Source organism: Marmota marmota, unplaced genomic scaffold (genome assembly GCF_001458135.2).
Source record: "Marmota marmota marmota unplaced genomic scaffold, marMar, whole genome shotgun sequence".
Classification (NCBI taxonomy): Eukaryota; Metazoa; Chordata; class Mammalia; order Rodentia; family Sciuridae; genus Marmota; species Marmota marmota.
In genome coordinates, this window is record NW_025999968.1 from 46,927,820 (window position 1) to 46,950,170 (window position 22,351).

General features: G+C 37.7%; 1 protein-coding gene across 7 annotated transcripts in view; it reads right to left on the reverse strand.

The window, feature by feature from the left end:
- LOC107136416 (amyloid beta precursor protein) overlaps nt 1–22,351 on the reverse strand; it is a 239,009-nt gene that overhangs the window by 44,439 nt on the left and 172,219 nt on the right. For all 7 annotated transcript variants that reach the window (XM_048803538.1, XM_048803537.1, XM_048803536.1 and 4 more), the window contains 2 exons: nt 14,651–14,779; nt 13,666–13,765 (listed from right to left, as the gene is read on the reverse strand). In XM_048803538.1, the coding sequence (XP_048659495.1) occupies nt 13,666–13,765; nt 14,651–14,779 (229 nt within the window). The remainder of the gene's footprint in view (nt 1–13,665; nt 13,766–14,650; nt 14,780–22,351) is intronic.

Genomic DNA, 22,351 nt, shown 5'->3' on the forward strand with positions numbered 1-22,351 from the left:
GAGAGAGAGAGAGAGAGAGAGAGAGAGAGAGAGAGAGAGAGAGAGAGAGAGAGAAAAGAGGGAAAGGGCCAGGGGCCCAATATCCCCTCTAAGGGAACACACCCAGGGACCTTCCTTCAACTAAGCCCCACTGCTTCCAACACCTCTCAGTAGCACCACAGTCTGGGTACCTAGCTTTTAACACATGGGCCTTTGGGAGACATTTAATTCATATTCCATGTATTAACAAGCTCTCCAAGTGACTGTGGTATACACAGAGATAATGAACTCACAAAAAAATAGGTGAAGATCTATGGCTCCCCAATAAGCCAATTCAATTTATCTACACTATTATTTCTTTCTTTTTTTTCCCTTTATTTATTTATTTATTTTTATGTGGTGCTGAGGATCCAACCCAGGGCCTTGCACATGCCAGGCGAGTGCTCTACCGCTGAGCCACAACCTCAGTCCTACACTATTATTTTTAAATCTAGAAAACAAATCATGTGCCAAAAACATATTTAAGGTGAAAACCCAAATGAATTGAGATAGTCGATTAATTCAAAATTCCACAGCACACATTTACAGAAAAAGATAATATAAGTGGCAGGTGATCATAGAGGAACAAAGGCACAACTTCTTCTATTTATTGGGGTAGGTGATGTCAGTCAAAATAGATTTTAGAAATTCTTGGGCATTTTTTTTTAAGAAATACAGGTTTAGTATTCTTTATCCTAAATGCTTGGGACCTTGAGATTTCACATTCTGGGGGCAGAACCAGAGGATGTGTATTTTTAATAAGCTCCTAGATAATGCTGAGGCTGCTGGTCCAAGGACCACACTTGAAGAACCATTCCTCTGAATTATTCCGTGGGCACCAATATTTGTGATACCTTTTCCAGGAGATACAAATGCCATGAGATTTGACTTGTACTCTAGAAGAACTTACCACTAGTGGCAATTAGTTGACGTGTGTATCAAAGTAGTACTTCACATATGCAATATATGAATTGTATATTTTGCATTATTTTAAAGGGGAAGTTGAGTCGGGGTTGTAGCTCAGTGGTAGAGTGCTTGCCTAGCATGTATGAGGCTCTGATCCCCAGCACCAAAAAATCCTAAATACAAGTAAAGTGGGTGGTGACATGAAAGTTAGGGTTTTGAAAAGATGAAGTAAAATCTCATGGGTCAAGACTGGGGATGGACATTTCAGGCACATGGGAGAGCATAAATAAATGCATCCAGGGCCATGGATATAACATTAGCTTACTTGGGAAATCAGATTCATGAAGAAGAATAAAGGGCAAAACTAGGTGCTTTACCTGTCCAGGGTTATTTTCAGAATCAAGTGAGATTTGAGGGGGTTAAAAAAGGGCAAAGTCTGTGTGTGATCAAAAAGAAGATGAGAGTAATAATATAAACTTAGAAAAATATACACAAAGTCTTTCACTGAAGTATTTTTACTCTCTCTTCTATTCCCTTTTCTAAATACATTGAGTGGCAGCGAATAAACTGTATGTCCACAAACATGAGAATATTCCCTGGGTTGGCTTGAGAGACAACCTCATCGTGTGTATGGCTTAATGACTGGCAGCATCATGCCACCAACCTGCCATCTGCCAATGGATTCAGGTCACAAACATTCATAGCTAAACCCTTTATGCCTGATCCCTTGCAAATGATGAAGTTATGGCTGAGGGTTGTTGCCTCATTTCTTCCCAGAATGTTTGGCTTGTCTTTATGGTTTAGATATTAGGTGTTCCCAAAAACTCATGCATGAGACAAGGCAAGAGGCTTCAGAGGTGAAATGATTGGGTTATGAGAGCCTTAACTGGATCAGTACATTAACCCCCTGGTAGGGATTAACTGAAGTTAGGTACAGTGTGGCTGTAGGAGGCGGGTCACTGAGAGCATGCCTTTTGGGACATGTATTTTGTCTGTGGCGAGGGAAGTCTCTCTGTGTGCTTCCTGGTGTGATGATCTGAGCAGCTTCTCTCTGACACACTCTTCTACCATTGATGTTCTGCCTCACCCCAAGCCCCACGGAATGGAGCCAGACATCTGTGGACGACGACCTCTGAAACCCTGAGCCCCCAAATAAACTTTTCCTCCTCTAATAGTTCTTTTCAGGTCTTTTTGGTCACAGCAGCAAAAAAGCTGGCTAAAAAAAACCTACTTATCCTTCACTAATCACATGGAAGAAGGAATGTTTGTTATCATGTTTTGGCAATAAAGAATATTAATATAATACAAAATCCTGCAAAACATAGAAGTAACTGATATTTATGTCCTTCTCAAACACCTTGACTTGCATATCCAAGGTGTTAAGTCTTGAGTTTGAGCAGCATCACCAATGCTAAAAGAGGCACATTTCTTCCACCCGTGACATTTTCAATGAAAAGATGCAGAAACTAAATACGTATAGTTCCTTAATCCCAGTTTTGTTTAACTTGGCACAAGAAGTAAGCAAATACCTTTAGATACAGAAACACTAGAACATATTCAATCTCTGGTCTTATTAACCAGATGTCTGACCTTAGTCATTTCACTGAGCTCTGAAATGATGATGGCTGAACTAGTGGAAAACTAAGATTCCCTCTTCAGACTTACTGCCACCAGATCTAGCAGTCAACACCCCCTGATCTAATGGGGCAGCCTCTTTTTCAACTGTTTATCTGAAGTCTTTCCAAGCAAATTCTAAACTACCTTAAGCTCTCTAAGAAAGATTGTGCCCTATAGCTGTGACATATCTGGAGCTTAGCACAGAATCTGTAACATGGGAGGTCCTTAATAAATATTTATTGAAGATCTTATATCCTTGACTAATTTTTCAATCTTCTTGCTATTCACAATGGCAAATAATATGAACACACACACACACACACACATATACACACACATTGTGTATCATGGTAAAATGTTCATAATATAAATTTTACTGTTTTAACTTTATTGTTTATTTATTTATCTATTTGGTTCTGAGGACCCAATGTAGGGACTTGCCTATGCTAAACACATGCTCTACCACCAAGGTACACCACTGGCTTCTATTTTAACCACTAAGTGTTCAACTCAAAGGCATGGACATGACACTGCTATGCAGTCCCTCCCACCATCTATCTTCCCAACTGAAATCTTCTTTCTTCTGAAACGAAAATTCCATAACCATGAGGCACTAATTCTATATTCCCTCCTCTTCCCAGCCCCTGGCAACTACCATTCTACTCTCTATTCTATGAATTCACTACTCTAGTGGTTTATAGAGATGGAATTGAGAGATGTGGAAAATGTCACGCATTTGCATGTCTTCCCTAAGAGGGAACATTCTAACCTTCTTGTCATTCTGATTTTAGAATCTACAGCCAATGGAGGCACTGTATATATACTTTTGATACCTCCTCCTCCTCCTCCTCTTCTTCTTCTCTTTCTCCCCCTACCACCTCTCCTTTTTTTTTTTTGGTACTAAGGATTGAATCCAGGGATGCTTCTGTCACTGAGCTACATTCCTAACTCTTTTTATATTTTATTTTGAGACACGGTCTCACTAAATTGCCTAGGACCTCACTTAGTTGCTGAGGCTGGCCTTGAACTTGTGATCCTCCTGTCTCAAATACTTTATTATAACTATTAAAATTAAAGTTTTCATATAGAAATTCTGTAGAACTATTAATTAGTATCTTTGGAAACTTACAAGTGACAAATGACTTACATGTCATTTGTCATTAGGAATAAAAAAAGTTCTGCTTTAAGAAAAGTCACATTGGGGACTGGGGATGAGGCCCTGGGTTCAATCCCCAGTACTGCCCCCCCCCCCAAAAAAAAAGTTACATTACAAATAATTAATGTTTTCATGCCCAGGTAGATACCCAGCATTTTTCTTTCAGTGTATGTCACACTGTAACAAGTATATGTGGCAACTTTCCTGCCAAAGATACTAACTACAACTTGAGAGGAAACCAAATTAAATTCTTTTCAAGACTCAATACTCATCAATAAAATGAAGGGAGAACTTTAAAAAACATTACCTCATTCACAATTCCAAACAGCAAATACTCCCCACCTCACCCCCGCCAAAAAAAACCCCATAGTTCTCAGAATATGAAATTTGGTTTGCTTTTAGAGTTTCCTAAATAAAAACAGTGAGCATTGCTAATAAGTATAACCATATTAATATGTCACGTTCCTTACTTTTACCGCTCTCTACCCCTCATGCCCCCAGGAAGTTCCTCTGTAACTTGGCAAAACTTCAAAAGGCACTTGTTATAGCCTCAGAGCTTCACTTCACTGTTACAGATTCTAAAAGAGAAGAACTTAGCCGTTTTCAAGGCCGGGTTGGCTCTGACTATTGCTTCTGAGGGTACGAAACCTGCAGCTTCCCCTCTTTCCTTCCAGAAGACGAGCTTGTTTCTGCTCTGCACTGGCCTGAGGACAACAAGGTCCATGCTATAAAGAAGGTAAAGGCACAGACATACCACTATCTGCTCTCAAGGACAGGACAAACAGATTCATCTAAATGCCACCCAAACCAAAAGTAGAGACAAGTACGAGACAATACAGGCAGCTTGCAATTGCTGTTTCAAAGAAATAAGATTTAACTCATGCTTTTATGAGTACATGTACAAGAATAATAATTTGGGTAAACAGATTAAATAGGCCATTTAAAATCTACCGCCTTAGGTCAATGCACCTGTCAACTGCCTAGCTTTGACCCTCTGACCACTTGTTTCATGCTCCAAACCCAAAAGGCTCTATGAATAGTTTTTTTTTAATGCATACCAAGTCAACATTCCTTGGGCCAGGTCTCAAGGAATAATAATTTGGAATAGGCAAATATATTGATCTATGATTTTTATGAGATGTTACACCTCACCTTCTATGGTTTACTTTCTAAGGCAGCCTATAATGTATGTGACAGAAGAACTGTTACAAAGAATAATGGGGCTTACTCGGAGAATCCATTGCAAAATCTGTTTCTAAGCTTAACAGCAAGAGGCAAATTAACATTCCTTCCAAATTCTGTTTCACATGAAAACAAATTCATCTCATTCCCAGTTAAGTCTTTGTGGAAACATATTTTAAAATTGATCTCAATTTGGATTCATCTCCACATTCAGGAGGTAAACATCACTACTCTTCTCTCTCTCTCTCTCTCTTTTTTTAATGAACCTTGAAGGCAGCTGCTTGTGAAAAACAGAATAACCAGCCCTCGCTACCATCCAAAATCATTGGTTGTTCCCAAGACTCTACAAAAAAATCAGGACACATCTGCTGTAGGGTTCCATGCCAGGATACAGCCACTACCGTGGTCTGACTTCCCTCCCCAGTCATTTTTGCTATGGTTTCTAATTTGATTTTGTTTCAAATTACAGGGCCACACATTAAGAGTTGGTGAGTTGAGAAAATAACTTTAGAATGGCACTGTATCATCACAAGATCTGCAGAAGTGGGTGTGGGAGACCCTGCCTCTGGCTTTGTCTACCTGGTAGAGTCTCTCTCTCTCTCTCTCTCTCTCTCTCTCTCTCTCTCTCTCTCTCTCTCACACACACACACACACACACATAAGGGATTGGAACAAAATAGACAAAAACTATTGAGGTGCCACAGTCCTCACAGTTTAAAAAGAAGTTCACAAGGAGATTCTCTGGAATCTCACTAAAACTTGGAGTAAAAGATGACAGTGTGCTATGTCAATTCTCCTGCTATTTCCAAATATTCACCCTACTGAATGGGGGGGCCCAGGGTAGAATGATATCCTAGTGAATATCTGTTCTGGTAGTTGCAGTGCTGTTTACACTTCATTAATAATTATAATAGCAATATTCCCAAAATTAATTTACAGATCCAGTGTAATCCCTAACTTTCCTCAACGCGAGGAGAAAATATACCTTAAAATTCAGACAGAAGTTCCACATGCCCTTGTTTGTCAAAGTAATCTTGAAAAAGAAGGTGGCAAACGTAGCGGACTCATATTTGCTGATTTCAAAACTTACTACAAAGCTACAGTAACCAAAATAGCAGGGTAATACAATAAGAATGGGCACATAGATCCAAAGAATAGATTTGAAAGTAAGGAAACCTGTGGATGAATGAATTTGGCCAAAAGTGCAAACTTCATTCAATGGGGAAAGAATAGACTTTTTCAACAAATAGTTTTGGGACACGGACATCCAGATGAAAAAGAATAAAGCTGGACCCCACACCTCACACCATATACAGAAATTAACTCCAAATGAATCAAAGGCTTAACTGGAATAGCTAAAACTATACAAGTGTTAGGAGGAAATAGAGGCATGGATTTCTGTGACCTTAGATCAAGCAATGGTTTCTTCTATATAATTCCAAAGCAATAGCAACAAAACAGAGTTGATCAACTTAACTTCATAAAAATTTTAAAAATTTGCATGTCAAAAGGATACCACTAAGAAAGAGAAAAGATAATCTACAGAATGGGTAAAATATTTGCAAACTGTATTTGATAAGCGTTTAGTATCTAAAATATATAAAGAACTCTTGCAGCTCAACAATAAGAAGGCAAACAACCCAGTTAATAAAGGGGCAAAGAATCTGAATGGTCATCACTTATTTGGATGGAACAAAATGACTCATAGCAAGCCACCAAAATGGCATGAGGAGGAAAAACACTGTTGATGTTTAATTCATTTAATAACTGCCAATGTCATTTGGAGCACAATAAACAAGATCAATATGCTATACTGAATTATGTATATTAAGTCAGTAATTTGTCTAGCAGAATGGTAGATGGCAGAGACAGTGCTTTTTTAAAAGACAAGTCTTTTTGACATTCTTTCTTTCCAGAAAGTGTACTCCTTTTAAGTTTTGCTAAAAAGGATTGTCTCCTTCTTCCTTCCTTTATTTCTTCTTTGTTTTGGTACTGAGGATTGAACCCAAGGCCTTACTCATGCTAGCTAAGCACTCTACCACTGAGCTATGTCTCCAGCTTTAGCACTGACTTGTTCTTTAAGAGTATTTTTGCCAGAATGGAAAACTATAAAAATTATTTAAGAAAACTGATATGTTGCTTGTCAACTTTTAAACATATATGCTATATTTATAGATTCCATATTTAAATTTGTAAGTTAGAAAAAAGAGTGCTCTTGCATAATATTGTATCTAAAATAGGCAGAGAGAACTAAGTGCTACTACCACTGAGCTACAACCCCACCCCCTATCCCCCCATTTCAAAGACTGAAATGCTTCAGATGTAGGTTCATTCACTTGACATGCATTTTCATTTATAAAATGAGTGGTTCTACCTTGGAGGAGTAACTAGCTTGCTCAGAGCAAGGTACTGCTATTCAGCTAATGATACTGGGGAAAATACAACAAAGGCTCTGAGACTATAATAAAACCAATCAGGAAACATGCCTGTGGTTGCTTTGATACAAATAAATGTATTCCAAATGCTAAGTCAGCTGTAAAATCTACATACATTTAGAAGTCACCTGTTATGAAAAACAAAGAATGAGAACAGAATAAATCAGCCAGGTGGGGTGGCACACACCTTTAATCCCAGCAAGTGGGGAGGCTGAAGCAAGAGGATCACAGTTGGAGATCAGCCTCAGCAATTTAGTGAGACTGTCTCAAAATAAAAAGGGCTGGGTGTGCAGTTCAATAGTAGAGCAGCACCCCTGGGTCCCTCCCTCGTATCAAACAAAAAACAAAACAACAATAGAATTAAGTCAATACCTCTCTTACTTTACGACTTCAAGAAATTCATTTCTTGATTTTTTTTTTTTGTTGTTGTTGTTACTAGGGATTGAACCCAGGGACGCTTAACCACTCAGCCACATCTCCAGCCATTCTTATTTTGAGACAGGGTCTCTCTAAGTTGCTGAGGGTCTCACTAGATTGCTGAGGCTGGTTTTGAACTTACAATCTTCTTTCCTCAGCCTCCCAAACTGCTGGGATTACAGGTGTGTGCCACCGTGCCTGGCTTCTTGATAGGTTCTTTATTGACTAACAATTACACATTATGATACTTACAATTATCAACAGAATTTAAATGTTCTATTTTCTTGGACTGGGAAGTCCTGTAAATATTCTATGTTAAGCTTAATCTAGTTTAGATTCATTAGACCCCCAAATAGATAGGTTTATTAAGGATAGAGAATGGACACAGTTTTTGAAATCAGCATGCTGCATTTTTCCTGAAGAGTAGAAAATTTTATCAAGAGGCCACAGTAAAACTGTAATAAAAAATAAGCGTATCTCATTAGAGAGAGTTTCTTGATTCCCTGCCACATCTCTCAATACCAACCCCATTAACTATGGATTTGTTTAGCCGGAGAGCCTTTCTGCATCTGGCTTATAATAATTCATGTTTTTATTAATTTTGAATGCTAAGAGAAAAAAATAAAACCAGGGTATGAAACAATTATGTCTTCCTTCTCCTTTCCTTCCTACTGCCTATCTCATAAATTGGTCATTATAGCATTCTGTAAAACAGCAGTCTCTGAATTGAGAGCTACAATATTTTTAGCCTTGAGGTAGCTGCAAAATGAAGCACTTTGATAAACCACATCAGCGCCAACAAAAAGAGAAGAACAGAACCCATTTTGCATCAATGTAAGGAAGATTACAAAGGGTGAAAAAATCCAGTCATTTTTAAACAACACAAAGATTGAGCTGAAGGTATTTTTCCGCCTTTTTGAAGGGTTAAAAGATGATTCAAGCAGAATATGGGCATTAGCGGGGGCCATGTTTTCATTAAAATAATGATTTTATCATTTGTTGAATGAAAAAATAAAGTCCTGAACAACTATTTAAAACAGATGAGGGAATTTCTCCCCTCTATAAACAGCGCCTACAGCCTTTCTTAGCAGGAAAGCTTCATAATTTTTATGCAAATAATCATTTCTTTTTTTTTTTTAAAAAAGGAAAACATCAAGTAAAAAAATGAGCCTGGAAACTTGCAGATAATAACTCAAACAAAATTAACAAAAAATTCAAATAATAAAAGTTTAACCACTTTATGAAAAAACAAATAGAGCAGTTTGAAAATTCACAGGGCAGTCAAATCAGACAACATAATTAATAATTGAGCTATAAGGTATGGGAACTGGGGAGATGACCAAATAGCACAGAGTCATAGTACAATATAGGACTGTGTTGTTGGAACTCTGCTTTATTCTCTGATATTTCTGCCAACCACATGCATGTTGTTGGCTTGATCAATTACCACAGCTCTGGAGAACAGAGTGGCTGAGCAGAGATTTGTTTTGTTCAAGACTTATGCTGGGTGCTAAGGAAGGAGGAGCACCGACCTTGCAGCCTGGGGCTTTGCTTCACGCTTATGGCTACAATTATTAACACCTACAAAGTACCAGGATCCCCGCTGAATCCTGAGGCAGATGACCAAGGCTTGGATGGCCCACAAGAGCTCCCGGAAAGGAGGATTCCCAGGTGGAAATAGAAACCAGTATAGATTACAGTACAGCAATAGAAGTGGTTACCCAGTGCTTTGGACACTGAGGTTATAAAGAAGAAAATTCAACCTTAGAGCCGACAACTGGTAGCAGAGAGAATGTAAATTTGAGATTCTGAGAGACCCCAGCCTCAGTCCCACTTTCATCCTGTACTACTTGTGTGGACAAGTTAGTGGCCCCTCTGAGGTTCAGCTTCTTCAACTGCAAACAGGATATGATCACTGAATTCCCCAGGGTTGTCATTTGTCCATGTGTTACATCTATGTGATGTACAAGAAAACCCTGCTTCAGGGGACACAGCCCAGTGCCAGCGGGCTTGGCTCTGTGAGAGGGGTGTAGAATGGCTGTCAGTCCTGACTCTTTCCCTAAATCTAAACATGATGGTCCTCCATGGTGAACTTTCATCAAGAACCTGGGCCACTGATATCCCAGACACTTAACTAGTTCACCATCTGGCTACCATCAAATGCCAGCATTTTCCCTTTCATTCCTGTGCAAATTTCATAAGCGTTTACAGGAGCATAAACGTTTCAGTTGAATCTTGAAAGATGCAACTTTTTAATCAAGGAAGCTTCATGTGAAGCAGTCATTTCTATTTCAGCAGGGAATCTGGTGGAAGAGGAAGAATTTGCATGGGAAGGGGCCCAGAGAAGGGGCAGTGTGCCCGGCTGGAGTCCATGAAAATGATGAGGATAGGAACTGATCTAAGGTAGTGGGTGTGTAGAGCAAGGATTTCATGTGAAACTGCAGGAATCGAAGGTAAGAGGACTTGGGGTTGTAGAAACCATGGGCGAGAGAGAGAAAGCCTTCGTGGATAATGTTAGGCCAAATGGGGAGAACCCACAACAACAGAGGGTGTAAGCAAGTCAATCTGCAGAAGGACACATTGAGTTCTCTCCTATGCACACTGACTGGAGTTTTGAAGGCATGTGAGCTTCTGATGGCCAGGAAGGTGGCACTGGGACTCAGTAGACAGGCTATTTGTTGCTAGAACTATGGACCTGGGATTTACTGGAGTTATCAGAAAAGTAGGATTAGCAGAATGGGATGTCTCAGCGAAGCACAATTGGTTAAAAAAGGCTGGGGCCAGAATTCACGAGCATGATTTTAACCATGTGCTCTAGTCATGATTTATTTATTTATTCTCACAAATTTGATTCCCACCTCCAACCACAGCCTTCTCTCTTTCTGGCATAGGAATTTTCTTCCTTTGATTTTCGCCAAAGAAGAAATCTAACTGGGAGCATCATTCAAGGAAGAAGATAGACCTAGTCACTACAGAAACAGATCCTGGAAGTTCCTTAGACAAGTGAAGCCCCTTTGTCCAGAAAGCACCTGGTGCCATTAGTTAATTCAAGTACTGTTAAGTCTCTCTACTTGACTGACTACAATAACCATCCTAATTGCCTCTGTTTATAAGCACAAACTTCTATACAAAAGGCATGCAATTGAGGTACTCTCATATCATGTTCTTTTGCCAGCAGCTCTGAAATTTTTAGTATCCTCCTTATTTGTACTGAATTGACTCTAAATCTAAAGCTTGATTATGAGAGAAATGGTAGAAAACACCAACTAGACTGATGACAAAGCATGAAATTAGAGACTGTAACAGTTTAAGATGTAAACTAGAAGAAATCTATGAATGAAGATCTTATTTAGAAAGGATGCAAACACACAAACAAACAAACAAAAACCCACCAAAATTTGTATGACAGAGAATTAACATACCCCAAAGTAGAGAGTAAGATTAGGAACTCCCAAATACCACTCAGCACAAACAGTTACCCCCCAATCTTGTTTCATCTAAATCCTAGTTGAGAGTGCATTCTTTTAAAATATTCCTTCAAATAAAGAAAGACAGAGTCAACTGAGGTCAACTCAAAAAAGCTATTCTCCCCCAAAGAGTTCTCTTTCTTAGCTTTGGTATTAGAAGCTCAAAGGGTGCACAGGTCTAATTAATGGAAGTTCATTACTGCAAGCTTCTCTTTCTATAGGAAATAGCCATTACAAATGAAAGCACATAGGATTCCAAATTAAATATTAGAGAGAGAGAGAGAGGGAGAGAGAGAGAGAGGAGAGAAAAGAGAGAGGGGGAATATTATCTTTCAGGATTTGGTGACCAGTAGGTTTAGAATGAAACAAATATTTTAAAAATAATTTATTCTTGATCCTATTTAATAGCAGGGCCTCTTTCTTTCTTTGAAGAAAAGAAGAAAAAACCCTCCACGATTCTACTTATCTAAATATCCTTCCTATCACTGAGATTTGAAGTTTCCTGGGTTGCCCTATTCTTGGGCATTCTGCAACACTCCAGAATCTGAATCACCATCTGTTCCATGGAAATGTGATTCATTGGTGGCTCATGTTGTTCAGTAGTGTGTTGTCGAATGGCAAGTTCTAATATTTTAATTAGAAAGACCCACACATAATTACAGGTGCAAGTGGAGAAGGTCATCCACTTTCTAGATCTTTGTAATGGCTTATTCCTCTCTAGTCTGTTATCATTGACACCACCTTCAATTGAAGTCACACATGAAAAGAGGCTTGAGACAATCATAAGGTAGAAGTATATGCACCTAGAAGATTTTGGCTTCAGTTCATTAAGAATGTGATGAATTATTTGATTATTTGTCCCTTATCAAACTTTGCAGAGGAATTTCTTACATTTTATAAATAGTATTTTAAAAGTTCCTTTCTGATTTCTGTCCTACAAGTCTATCAAAAAACAATATCCATTTCTTAAAGAAACTTAACAGAGTGAAAAATAAATTGGAAATTTGTGTTCTCAATTCAAGGGATAGACTGAAAACTCCATGGACTCGTGCTTGTAAGATCTTGCTCAATGCTAAGTTCCCCCTTCTGAACAGAGACTTAGAGGACACATTACAAGGTCTCTTTTGCAAGCGTGTAGCCTTAAGTGCATTTGATCCATCCACTAACACGTAGTATTGAACAGACCTGACATGTACCAAATACTTGACAGTAATACAAATAACATTTACAGGGCAGTTGTAAGTTAGAAAAGAAAAAGTAGAATAGTATTGGAATAAAATACAAAAAACAAGCCAACTGCGATCTTGAGCAGGGACTTCACAGTAGAAATTACCATAGTGAACATATTCATCCACAGCAACATGGGTGTCCTAATTTCAGATGATAATGTGTACCTATTTTTCAAACTCAGTTAACAAGCAACAAGATTCTTTCTGGAGAAGGATACGCCAGAAACATACTGCCTATTTGCTGGTTATCTATGCACCAAATCTCTAGTACATATACATTTGAAAGATTTACCACCAGAATTATCACCCTTGTGTGTTTGTGAGATACTGGCATTTTGGAGATTTTTGGAACATCATGTTATGCAATATACTTTGTTCCCTTTCCAAGAAAAAAACAGAAATGGGAGAACTTACTCATGTGAAATACTAAACGTGTTATCAGGAAAACTAGGGACAAAAAGACAGTGGGCACACAGTGCTAACTTCCTGGGTTTGATAACATACCAACTACAGTTATGTAAGATGCCATCCCTGAGGAAACTGGGTAACAGATGCATGGACCTTCTCTATTATTTTTCCAACTCCTGATAGTATCATTATTTCAAAGTAAATTTAATAGTCCATGACCTTTTAAGTCCAAACAACAATGTGGTTTAAAGAACACTTGTGGTATTTTTGTCCCATCAAAGAGAGTTGTGATTTATTGAATATAACAATAACCTCAAGGTCAGAATGTCACAGTTTTTGTGTTTTGGCTATGCTACTTTGGATGCGTGGGACCCGAGAAGTAAGTTACTTAGATTGTAAGTCAGAGTGTTTTCATTTGTAAAATGGGGCTGCTATGTCACTCATAATGTTAGGGTGACAAAGGAAGTTTTTTTTTTTTTTTCCTTAATTGTAAAACAGCAAAGTTTAGTTAGGAGATAGTTACAAGACTGAATAAATTAGAAAATAATTGCTGACAAGTATACTACAATAAAAGTGGCTGATAGCTACACAAGTCTCTCATAGGTTAAGTTATATTCCTCCAATATCACACATGTGGAGAGTTAAGAAGTGGTACAGCAGTTGCAAAAGTGAGAAAGAACTCTAAGAGCTTCGTGGTAAAAGGCAATCAGCTCTTTTAACTTCCATGTACTCAAACACTGGTTCCTGATATGGAAGAACTCACTTCCCTGACTTCTTCTCCAGGGGAAGAGGTGTTTACATGCATGGGATCAGAAGAACAGCTCACTTACCAACTTCATCCTGAATCTCCTCAGCTACTGCAGGTACGTTGTAGAGCAGGGACAGAGACTGATTCATGCGCTCATAGATCACGCGGAGGTGTGTCATAACCTGCATTGAAGGATGACAAGACCAGGTGAACAATCTCTGGGATGGGGATGGTTATTTTCTTTATCAAGCCTTGCAGACAGATACAAACTTCCAAAACAAAACTAAGCAATGTGGCTGGAATATTTAACTAAAAGGGCATTTTTGCTTTTTTTTTCTCCCATTTTTTTGGTTGTTGTTGTTTTTTGTTCTCTAACGTTTTAGCTTAGTTTGAAGACTTATCTTTAAATTTACCAGCATTCTGTATGCTTGGAAGAGTCAATTAAAAAGACCACCTGTGCCAACTCCGATTTCTAAGACTGAGGCTTCATAAATAGCTTCTGATTTCCTAAATTTATTTCTTTGCAATTTCCTAATAGATGAGAAGATTTCAGTGTGTTTGGATATTTCGTGCTAAATATAGATAGTTTAAAATTATTCCATTTAAGGAAACAGAAAATGTCAGACTACCAGAGATAGATCCCCACTTTCAGTCTTTGGGAAGGAGGGAATATGAAACATTACACGGCTTCATTCAAGCTCACATTTAATCTAAACCTTGTAGTTGCAATGAAGTTTATGATTGCCTGCCATGATTGAGTTGAGCCAATAGGACAGTTTTAGTTTCATTTTTTTCATTTTCTTCATTTTAGTGGTCAGTTTTAAATGGTTCATGTTAAATGTTATCAGTGGCAGTGGATACCTAAGATTTTTATATTCCTGATTATTTGCAAGATGTCAAACCACATACTCGTCCCTGATTAGCTTTTACAATTTACCAGGCCTGAAAAGAGTTCTTGCCATTGAATCACAGACCATAGGGAATACCTGAAGATTCTACAGCCACACCCAAGAAACCAGAACTCCGGACTGTCAGAGCTACAGATGATTCCCATGAGCAGGGCTTACCTGGGACCGGATCTGAGCAGCTTTCTTGGGATCCACCATGCGCACATGCTCAAAATGCTTTAGGGTGTGCTGTCTGTCTTTCTGCTCGGCACGGACGTACTTCTTCAGCATGGTGAACACGTGACGAGGCTATTTGGGGGGGGGAAATAAGAAAAATGTTTTCAACTTTGTGCAAAATATTATTTCTTTCACTGGCTTTTGGGTCAGAGGTCCCACTAATTCATCCCATGAAGGAATTCTCCTTTCTAAACACTTCTCCCAGTCCTTTATTAATGAGTAATTATTAATGAGTAATTAATTACTTTGGCCAGTTGTCATTTCTATAAGAGCATAACACACATGATGACTGTCTTCCTTAATCAACATTTTCTTTTCAAGTGTGCCTGTTCTTCTACAGGAGAACAGATTTTGGATCTGTCAGGTTTCAGTGAGGTCCCTCTCTTTTCCCACTCAAATATTCAGGGGTATATACAAGATGCATTCCTATTTGCACAGTGCTAAGAATAGACGTAATGCTGCACACACACACACACACACACACACACAAAATCCCAGCATCAGCAAAGTAAGAAAAACAATAGGCAATCTAACCACTACTCATTTCTAAGCCAAGGAATACCTGATAAGCTCTAAGAGACCTTGTAGTTTTTCAAGAGAAAGACCATTATTAAACTGTAGTTATTTTACTTTGAAATTTAATTAAGTTCTTGTTAAGCCATTAGAGTCTAATTCTTTCAACAACAATTAAGTTTCTTCTTAAGTGCTTCAATTTTTTTGGTAAATTGATTCCATTTTATTCTTATTCCACTTTTACATAAAAACATTCATCCTAATTAAAAACAAAAGGGCAGAGATTCCTTTGTCTTCAACAATTCTTCCATTGCTATGTGCATTCTATGTTGTGATTTTATAAAATGATTTGCTAAGACACAAATTTCTTCTTCATTAAAAAAAATCACCTGTGAAAATTCATGGCAGGAATAGAACTGGGGCCATTTGAGCAAACTAGTGATTATTAACTGATGTGTCATGGGCATCTGGGAAAGCTGAAAGGTACTGAATTTACTCCCAGAGATAGTGGGTGGCCTACAGTGCTTTTCTTCTGTTACCCATATTCTACGGGATGTGCCTGTCCTTCCCTATTAACTTGGGTCTTCTTCTTGTCATCCCAGGTAGAATTTGGTGCCCTTTCTCTTTGCCACAAGAAATACTGTGCAAATCTCCACTGTTGCATTTAGTATAATCTGTTAAATTTGTTATGCTTCTGGCTGCCTTCTTCAATGTGAGATCCATGGGGCCAGATGGGATCTCACTCTTTTGCTCTACTGGGAACCCCAACCATCAGTGCCAACCCAGAAGGTGCTCTGTACTTGCCTGTTCATGCCTGACACAGAGGCCTTGTGCCTATACTTAAGAAAACAAATACACACATTTAATAGGAACAAAATAAATCTGTGCTCATCTGCCTGATTTATTCCTTGTTTTCTTAGAAGAAATGTGACTATCCTTAATTCCAAGACAGATAGACATCACAGATTGAAATACAGTTTTTGGCAGAATATCATTACAATTCTCATATGTACTGTGAAATATGGTTGAATCTACAAATGGAGAATGACCTTTCAAATATCAGAAGAAATGTAGAAAAAGAAATAATTGATAAGCTATTTTTATAAAATATATATTTGAACGAAGATAGGGTTATACAAGCTAACTAAAAAAACCTTGAAACATCAGAGTTAAAGGCTGACTATTTTGGACTGTGTGGGCTATTGTATATACAGGATTGTACTATCAAGATACTACATAACCTTGATGCTTGCTTGTTTTCAACCATCAAGGCTTTAAAAAAAATCCCTCTAGTCCTATTGTAATTCTCCTTTCAAGGTTGGAGACAGAAAGGGCTACACTCATTGCTTTTATCCATGCTATTCCTGCCCGTCCTCACAGATGCAGCTGACCAGCATATTGTGCTTCCTCAAGATGTTCTATTCCATTTTTTCTCTCTGAAAAAAAAGATGTATTACTTTGGAGAAAATTTTTTTTTCTTGTATGAGTTCAAATATGAAAAAGCACTTAAATTAAAATGTAAGGATTGTTTTTCAATGTCACTATTTCCCCCTTCAAGTTAGCCACCTACGAATGTTTCCACAAGGCATTTTTTCCCTGAAAGAATTGTTATCAACAAGCCAGTGCCCCAGACTGGCCTTAGTGTTATTATCATCTCAGTTTGCAGAATGGGGAGTGGTCATTTGTGTGAACATTTGGTCTCCCCTTTATCTTCTTCTACCAGCACAAACAGCACACGCTCTCATTTGCTAATTATTAATGTTACAATATCTCTTTCTTTCTTTTTTNTGTACTAAAAGTGGAAAATCTTGTATCTCATGTCTTTTCTATTTTCTGTCGTTTATTGTATTGATTGTTTATCTATCTACTGCTCCAGGAAACCCAGATGCAGAGAGAGGAGAAGAGATGATCTTGTTGATCATCTACATAAAAATCATTAAACCTTGGAAGGCTACTCAAACTCTGAAATAAGTTTTGGGGCAGTTAAACACTGAGAAAAGGAAGAACCAATCCTTAGAAATGGGTACAGATTACTCAAGGAAAAGTGATGGTGAAGTAAGGAATATTTCCTTTTTAAGTAGGTTTACTATGCTAATGGAACAGAGGATTTCTGCAGATGCTGTGCATTTCTTTTGAAAAAAATATTTATTTTTTAGTTAGAGTTTGACACAATACCCTTATTTCACTTATTTATTTTTATGTGGGGAAAATTGAACCAGGAGTGCTCTACCATTGAGCTATACCCCAGCTCTTTTTATTTTTTATTTAGAGATAGGGTTTTCACTAAATTGTCCAGCTGGCTTAGCACTTGAGATCCTCTTGCCTCAGCCTCTGGAGTCTCTGTGATTATAGGTGTGTGCCACTGTGCCCAGTGTAGACAAGAGTACCCTTCAGAGAGGAAGCACTTGAAGATGAAAAACACTGTGTGTCAGTTACCCAACATAATGCTTGGTCCACCCCAGGTATTCAATACGTACTTCTTCTATTCAGTCCTTGGCTCCAACCCCTACTCCCTTATTTCTTCTAAGTAGTAACAGTTCAATATTTGTTGACTGTCTCTGAAGGAGACAGTGTTTGAACTGGTGTGTACATGGCAACTCATTCCAGCTTTGTGACAGACAGCTGCTTTCTCTACCTTACAGATGAGGCATGCAGACCTAAGGGACTGAGGCTGAGGTTACACAGGCTACAGGCTAGCCCATGGGGATACAGCTGGTCAGTGCTCTAGCAGGAATAGTCCAGACCAGCTGCCCAAGCCTCTTTCTCTGACCACTATGTGATCTTCCCTTTCAACAAGATTTTGCCATGGACCAAGCTAAAGACACTTCACAAATTAAATCACTGACTTGACAAAGAAATTTCTGGATCGTTAGGAAAAAGTGCACTCCAAAAGTCCTTGCCTGACTTTCTAGTTCTTATAAGCCCATAGACAGGAGTCCTGCCCCGACTTATCCATAGACCCCAGTGGATGCCTGAAACCTCAACTAGTATTAGACCCTAATGTATACTATGTTTTTTCCTATCATACAATCTATGATAAAGTTTAGTTATAAATTAGTTATGGTAAGAGATTAACAATAGTTAATAATATAATAAAAGGTATTTAAAACTTATGAAGTTTATTTCTGGAATTTTCCATTTAATATTTTTCAGACCAAAGTTGATTCAGGTTACTGAAATCACAGAAAAAAGTAACCATGAAAAGGATTATAGTAATACCCTTTTGGAACACACTGATATCAGCTCTTTTAATTGTGCTGAAGTGTCAGATTTAGCTTGTTCAATCTCTCATTTTCTGTTCTCGGTTTTTGGCACTTGGCTATTCTTTAGCAAATGCATCAGAAGTGGGGTGGAGCAGCATAGGACTGTCCTCCGTTAATCTGATTAGAGGATTACTAGAAAATGATTCAAGGTATTAGTTAAAAGTTATGCTTTTGTGACACTCAAGGGTTCTAGTGCTAAATTCATCCTTATCTTCTTAATAGAAGACAGATAATTAAATGGTGAATGTGCTCACTTGTTTTCAATCGCTTATCTCACTTAATGCTGCCATTTCTTTATATGCTTCAGAAATATATTACTAACTTTCTCTCCCAAAATCCCCAGAGCTTGATAATGAAACGGTAGCATATCAGGCTGTGAGGATCCCCCAGGCCTCAGCTCCTGCATGGTAATGAGCCCTGTGAGCCCAGATAAGCTCTGACCTCACCATGTGTATGTGAGCACAGAGACACACTGTGTGTCTAACTACACAAATACAAGCTTTTTCTTCCTATGCCTACCTGATAATAAGCAAAGGCTGGGGATAATAATTCAGGAAGACTTTTGAACATCTCTCAAGAAATGCATTGCAGGATTTGGATTGGTTGCTTTGACCATGTAAACACATTTATTTCTAGGAATCATGCTTTGAAATGAAAAACAAAAAACAAAACACAAACCAAAAAAACTGGATTAGCTCCTATGTTGGATAAATCAAACTAAATGAAATAGTGGTTGATCCTGCACCTCAAAAATGAACAATGTCTTTAGTTAAGAAAAGGAACAGGTTAACATGTTCCTGTACTTCTATATTTTCATTTACTTTAGGTTAAAAAAAGAAGGTGGGGAGCTCTGCTTTAGGTATATGATTCATGCATCTTTCATTCAAATAAAGAAATAATTGCCCACATTTTTGGCTATAAAAGAGAATTCCTCAAGGTGTAAAACTGGTTATTTCTAGAGCTATGTCATGTAACTCAGAAAAACGGAATCTTGATTGTCTAGGGAGGTTTATTTTATTATGTTAAGATGAAGATGAATTTCGTTAATTTTAATTTAAAAGAAGAAACATTCAGACAGGAATGGTAGAAAAACATACCTGATATCTCTACAAGAACACTTGGTATATCTAAAGAATATAGAAAGAAATTCTAAAGAAACTGTTATTATTGTTAGTACTGCCATATCACTTATATTTAAGATTGAATTATTCATGATTAGAAAGACAACATAATTTGGTGGCTCATGGTGCTAATAACATAGTTCAAGAAACATTTTTAACCTGTATGCATATAATTTAAATTACTCTCAAGGCTTTAAATTTTCTGTAACTAATATTTTTTTTCTGGAAAATTCCTCTTATTTCATAGTTATGATATTTTATGTATCAATACTACAATTTGGTTACATTGGAATTGGATGGTCAATCTAAACTTTATAGTAAAGAACAAAGAAAATACAAGATCTGCTTCCCAGGGACTAAATAAATGTATCAAATCCTTTGTATTATCACTATCTTTCCAAGAGTATTTAGCTCATAATCACATTGTAACTCTTTGTGACAGATTTTGCACTTTTCAATTTGTACTAAAGTTCACCATGGTATCGCGCTGCCTTTAAAATATCATTCAAAAAGAATTTCTTAAGGGATTAAGAAAAGTTATACCTAAAATGGATTAGGCATCATTTGCAATAAAAGCAAACAGGAAAAGAACCTGAAAACAGGAGATTCACATTTTGAGAAGAGAATCATTTTCCTCTTTGGGAAAAAAAGTGTAACACATTTTGATCTCCCGACACTGGAACAATTTGGCTGCTAATAAATCTTTGTTAATTAAATTAATGAAAGACCTAGAGCTAAATATAACTTCAGAAGTAGTTCCAGTAGTATAGAATATCCTTCATGGTATCTTATTTGTGAAAATAAGCATCTCTCTGATCAGAAGAGCAGCGTTCTCAGTTTTCACAGAACATAACTAAAATTACAAACCCATTTGATTTATCTACCCAGTGGGCCAGGTGTTTGAGGAAGTCATTTTTACTGGGAAATGTTTCCAGAAAATACTTAGTAGAGTCTACAGCATATCCAAACCACTCTCAAGAAGAAGATTCATTTCACTAGCTCCAAAAGAGAATTCTTTGTTGTCCCAAGTTTTGATAGCAAGTTGATTTTGGTAATTTTGAAGGAAATTCCATGGCCTTCCCTTTTAAGAGGTAATATTTAAAAATAAAAAAAAAAAAATAAAAGAACTGAACAAGTAAAAAAAAAAGAAAAAATAATAAAATAAAATTAAAAGGTATTTTTAAAACTAAATTCCTTCCTTCTCAGATTGTCTTTTCCATCTATTTCTTTCACTCAGTTGCTTAAGTTTGGTGTCCCTGGATGTGGAACAAATAACACACATTAGACTGACTGACGAATGATGAATAGGGCTACTCAGTGCCAATCATGTCTGAATATGTAGCTTTTTATTCGACCATCCACATGGGAAGCACATTAAAACATGACGACTCATAGCCCCGACTGTCCCACCCTGTAGCTTTATGCTTGCTCTAGAAACCTGGCATCTTACCATAATAGACACTTCTGCCCTAAACCATTTCCTGATGGGAATGAATGAACAGTCAAGAGTTTTTAACAGCCCTGGGTGTAGTGCTGCCAAGAAGAAGGAAGCAAATGACTCACTTTATGGGGGGTCCCTAACCTTTGCAGGTCACAAGGGACTTATTCAGAAAACCTACTCCTGGAGGATTAAATTGCACCCTCGTGGTTTCCAAAACTGTGACTAGAGAAGTTAATTATCTACCAAGAATATAAGCAATTCTTTCCTGTTTTCACAAAGAGGCTCAAGGCCATTATTTTCAGTTTTATACCTTGGATTTCAAGAACTCTTGAACATATAATGTAAAATGCATAGAATCTCCATGTGTAGGTTTAAAGACACACTTGAGAGAGTTAAACCTCTCGGTGCTTGAGATGGTCTCAGTTGAGTTTATTTTGCCTTCTGATTCTCAAAATGTCAAATGCATTTTTTTCACTGTTGCAAAAAAAACAAAAAAACAAAAAAACAAACAAAAAAAAACATTGGGGGGTGAGGTACCAAACCAAACTAAACAAAACCAAACCAAAAATATGCAAAACAAACAAACAAACAACAACAACAACAACCAAAAAACACACAAAAAAAACAATTGGGGAAGCTTCCAGGAACCTTTGGATCCTGACCATTTTTGTCTTTAAATCTAGGAGCTGTGTGCAATTTTTGAAAGTCCAATGCCAAATGTATCCACCTTCTTCTTTTCAGAAAAGCACATAAATGCCTTCTGTAGGTTAAAATGAATATCAGAGGGGAAACAGCAATTCTACCCCAGGCTGAAAAAAGAAGTCTTGATAAAGCAACAGAAAAAATGCAGTAGATTCCATAACATCCTTCCCTGCTCAGCTTCTTGATTTTGATAATATGGAGGCATCAGAAGGAAAGGTGTTAGGTAACTGATCTTTGACACTTAGTGCATACTGCCAAGACAAAACCCCCACAGGTGGCCCAGGGGTTACCCCAATCACTGCACAGGCTCTGACTTTGTGATCTCATAGAAGTCACAAAGCCAGGAGAAGAGAAGGTCATCTCCTCTGAGTTCCCTCCTTCCCCAGGAAGCAGATCACTTCTAAAAGGGACAGTTACCAAAGTCTCCATGTGCTCTGCCCTGACAATCTTTCTCCTCTTAAGGAGGAAAACATTTTCCTCCTTCACAGTCTTGTATCCATGTACAATTAAGTCCTCTGTTTTTCTAATAAAAAAAAAAATTATGGCCAAAAAAAAAAATTAAAGGGTGGTGGGTGGGTGGGATGGTGTAGGTAGAAATGTTAAT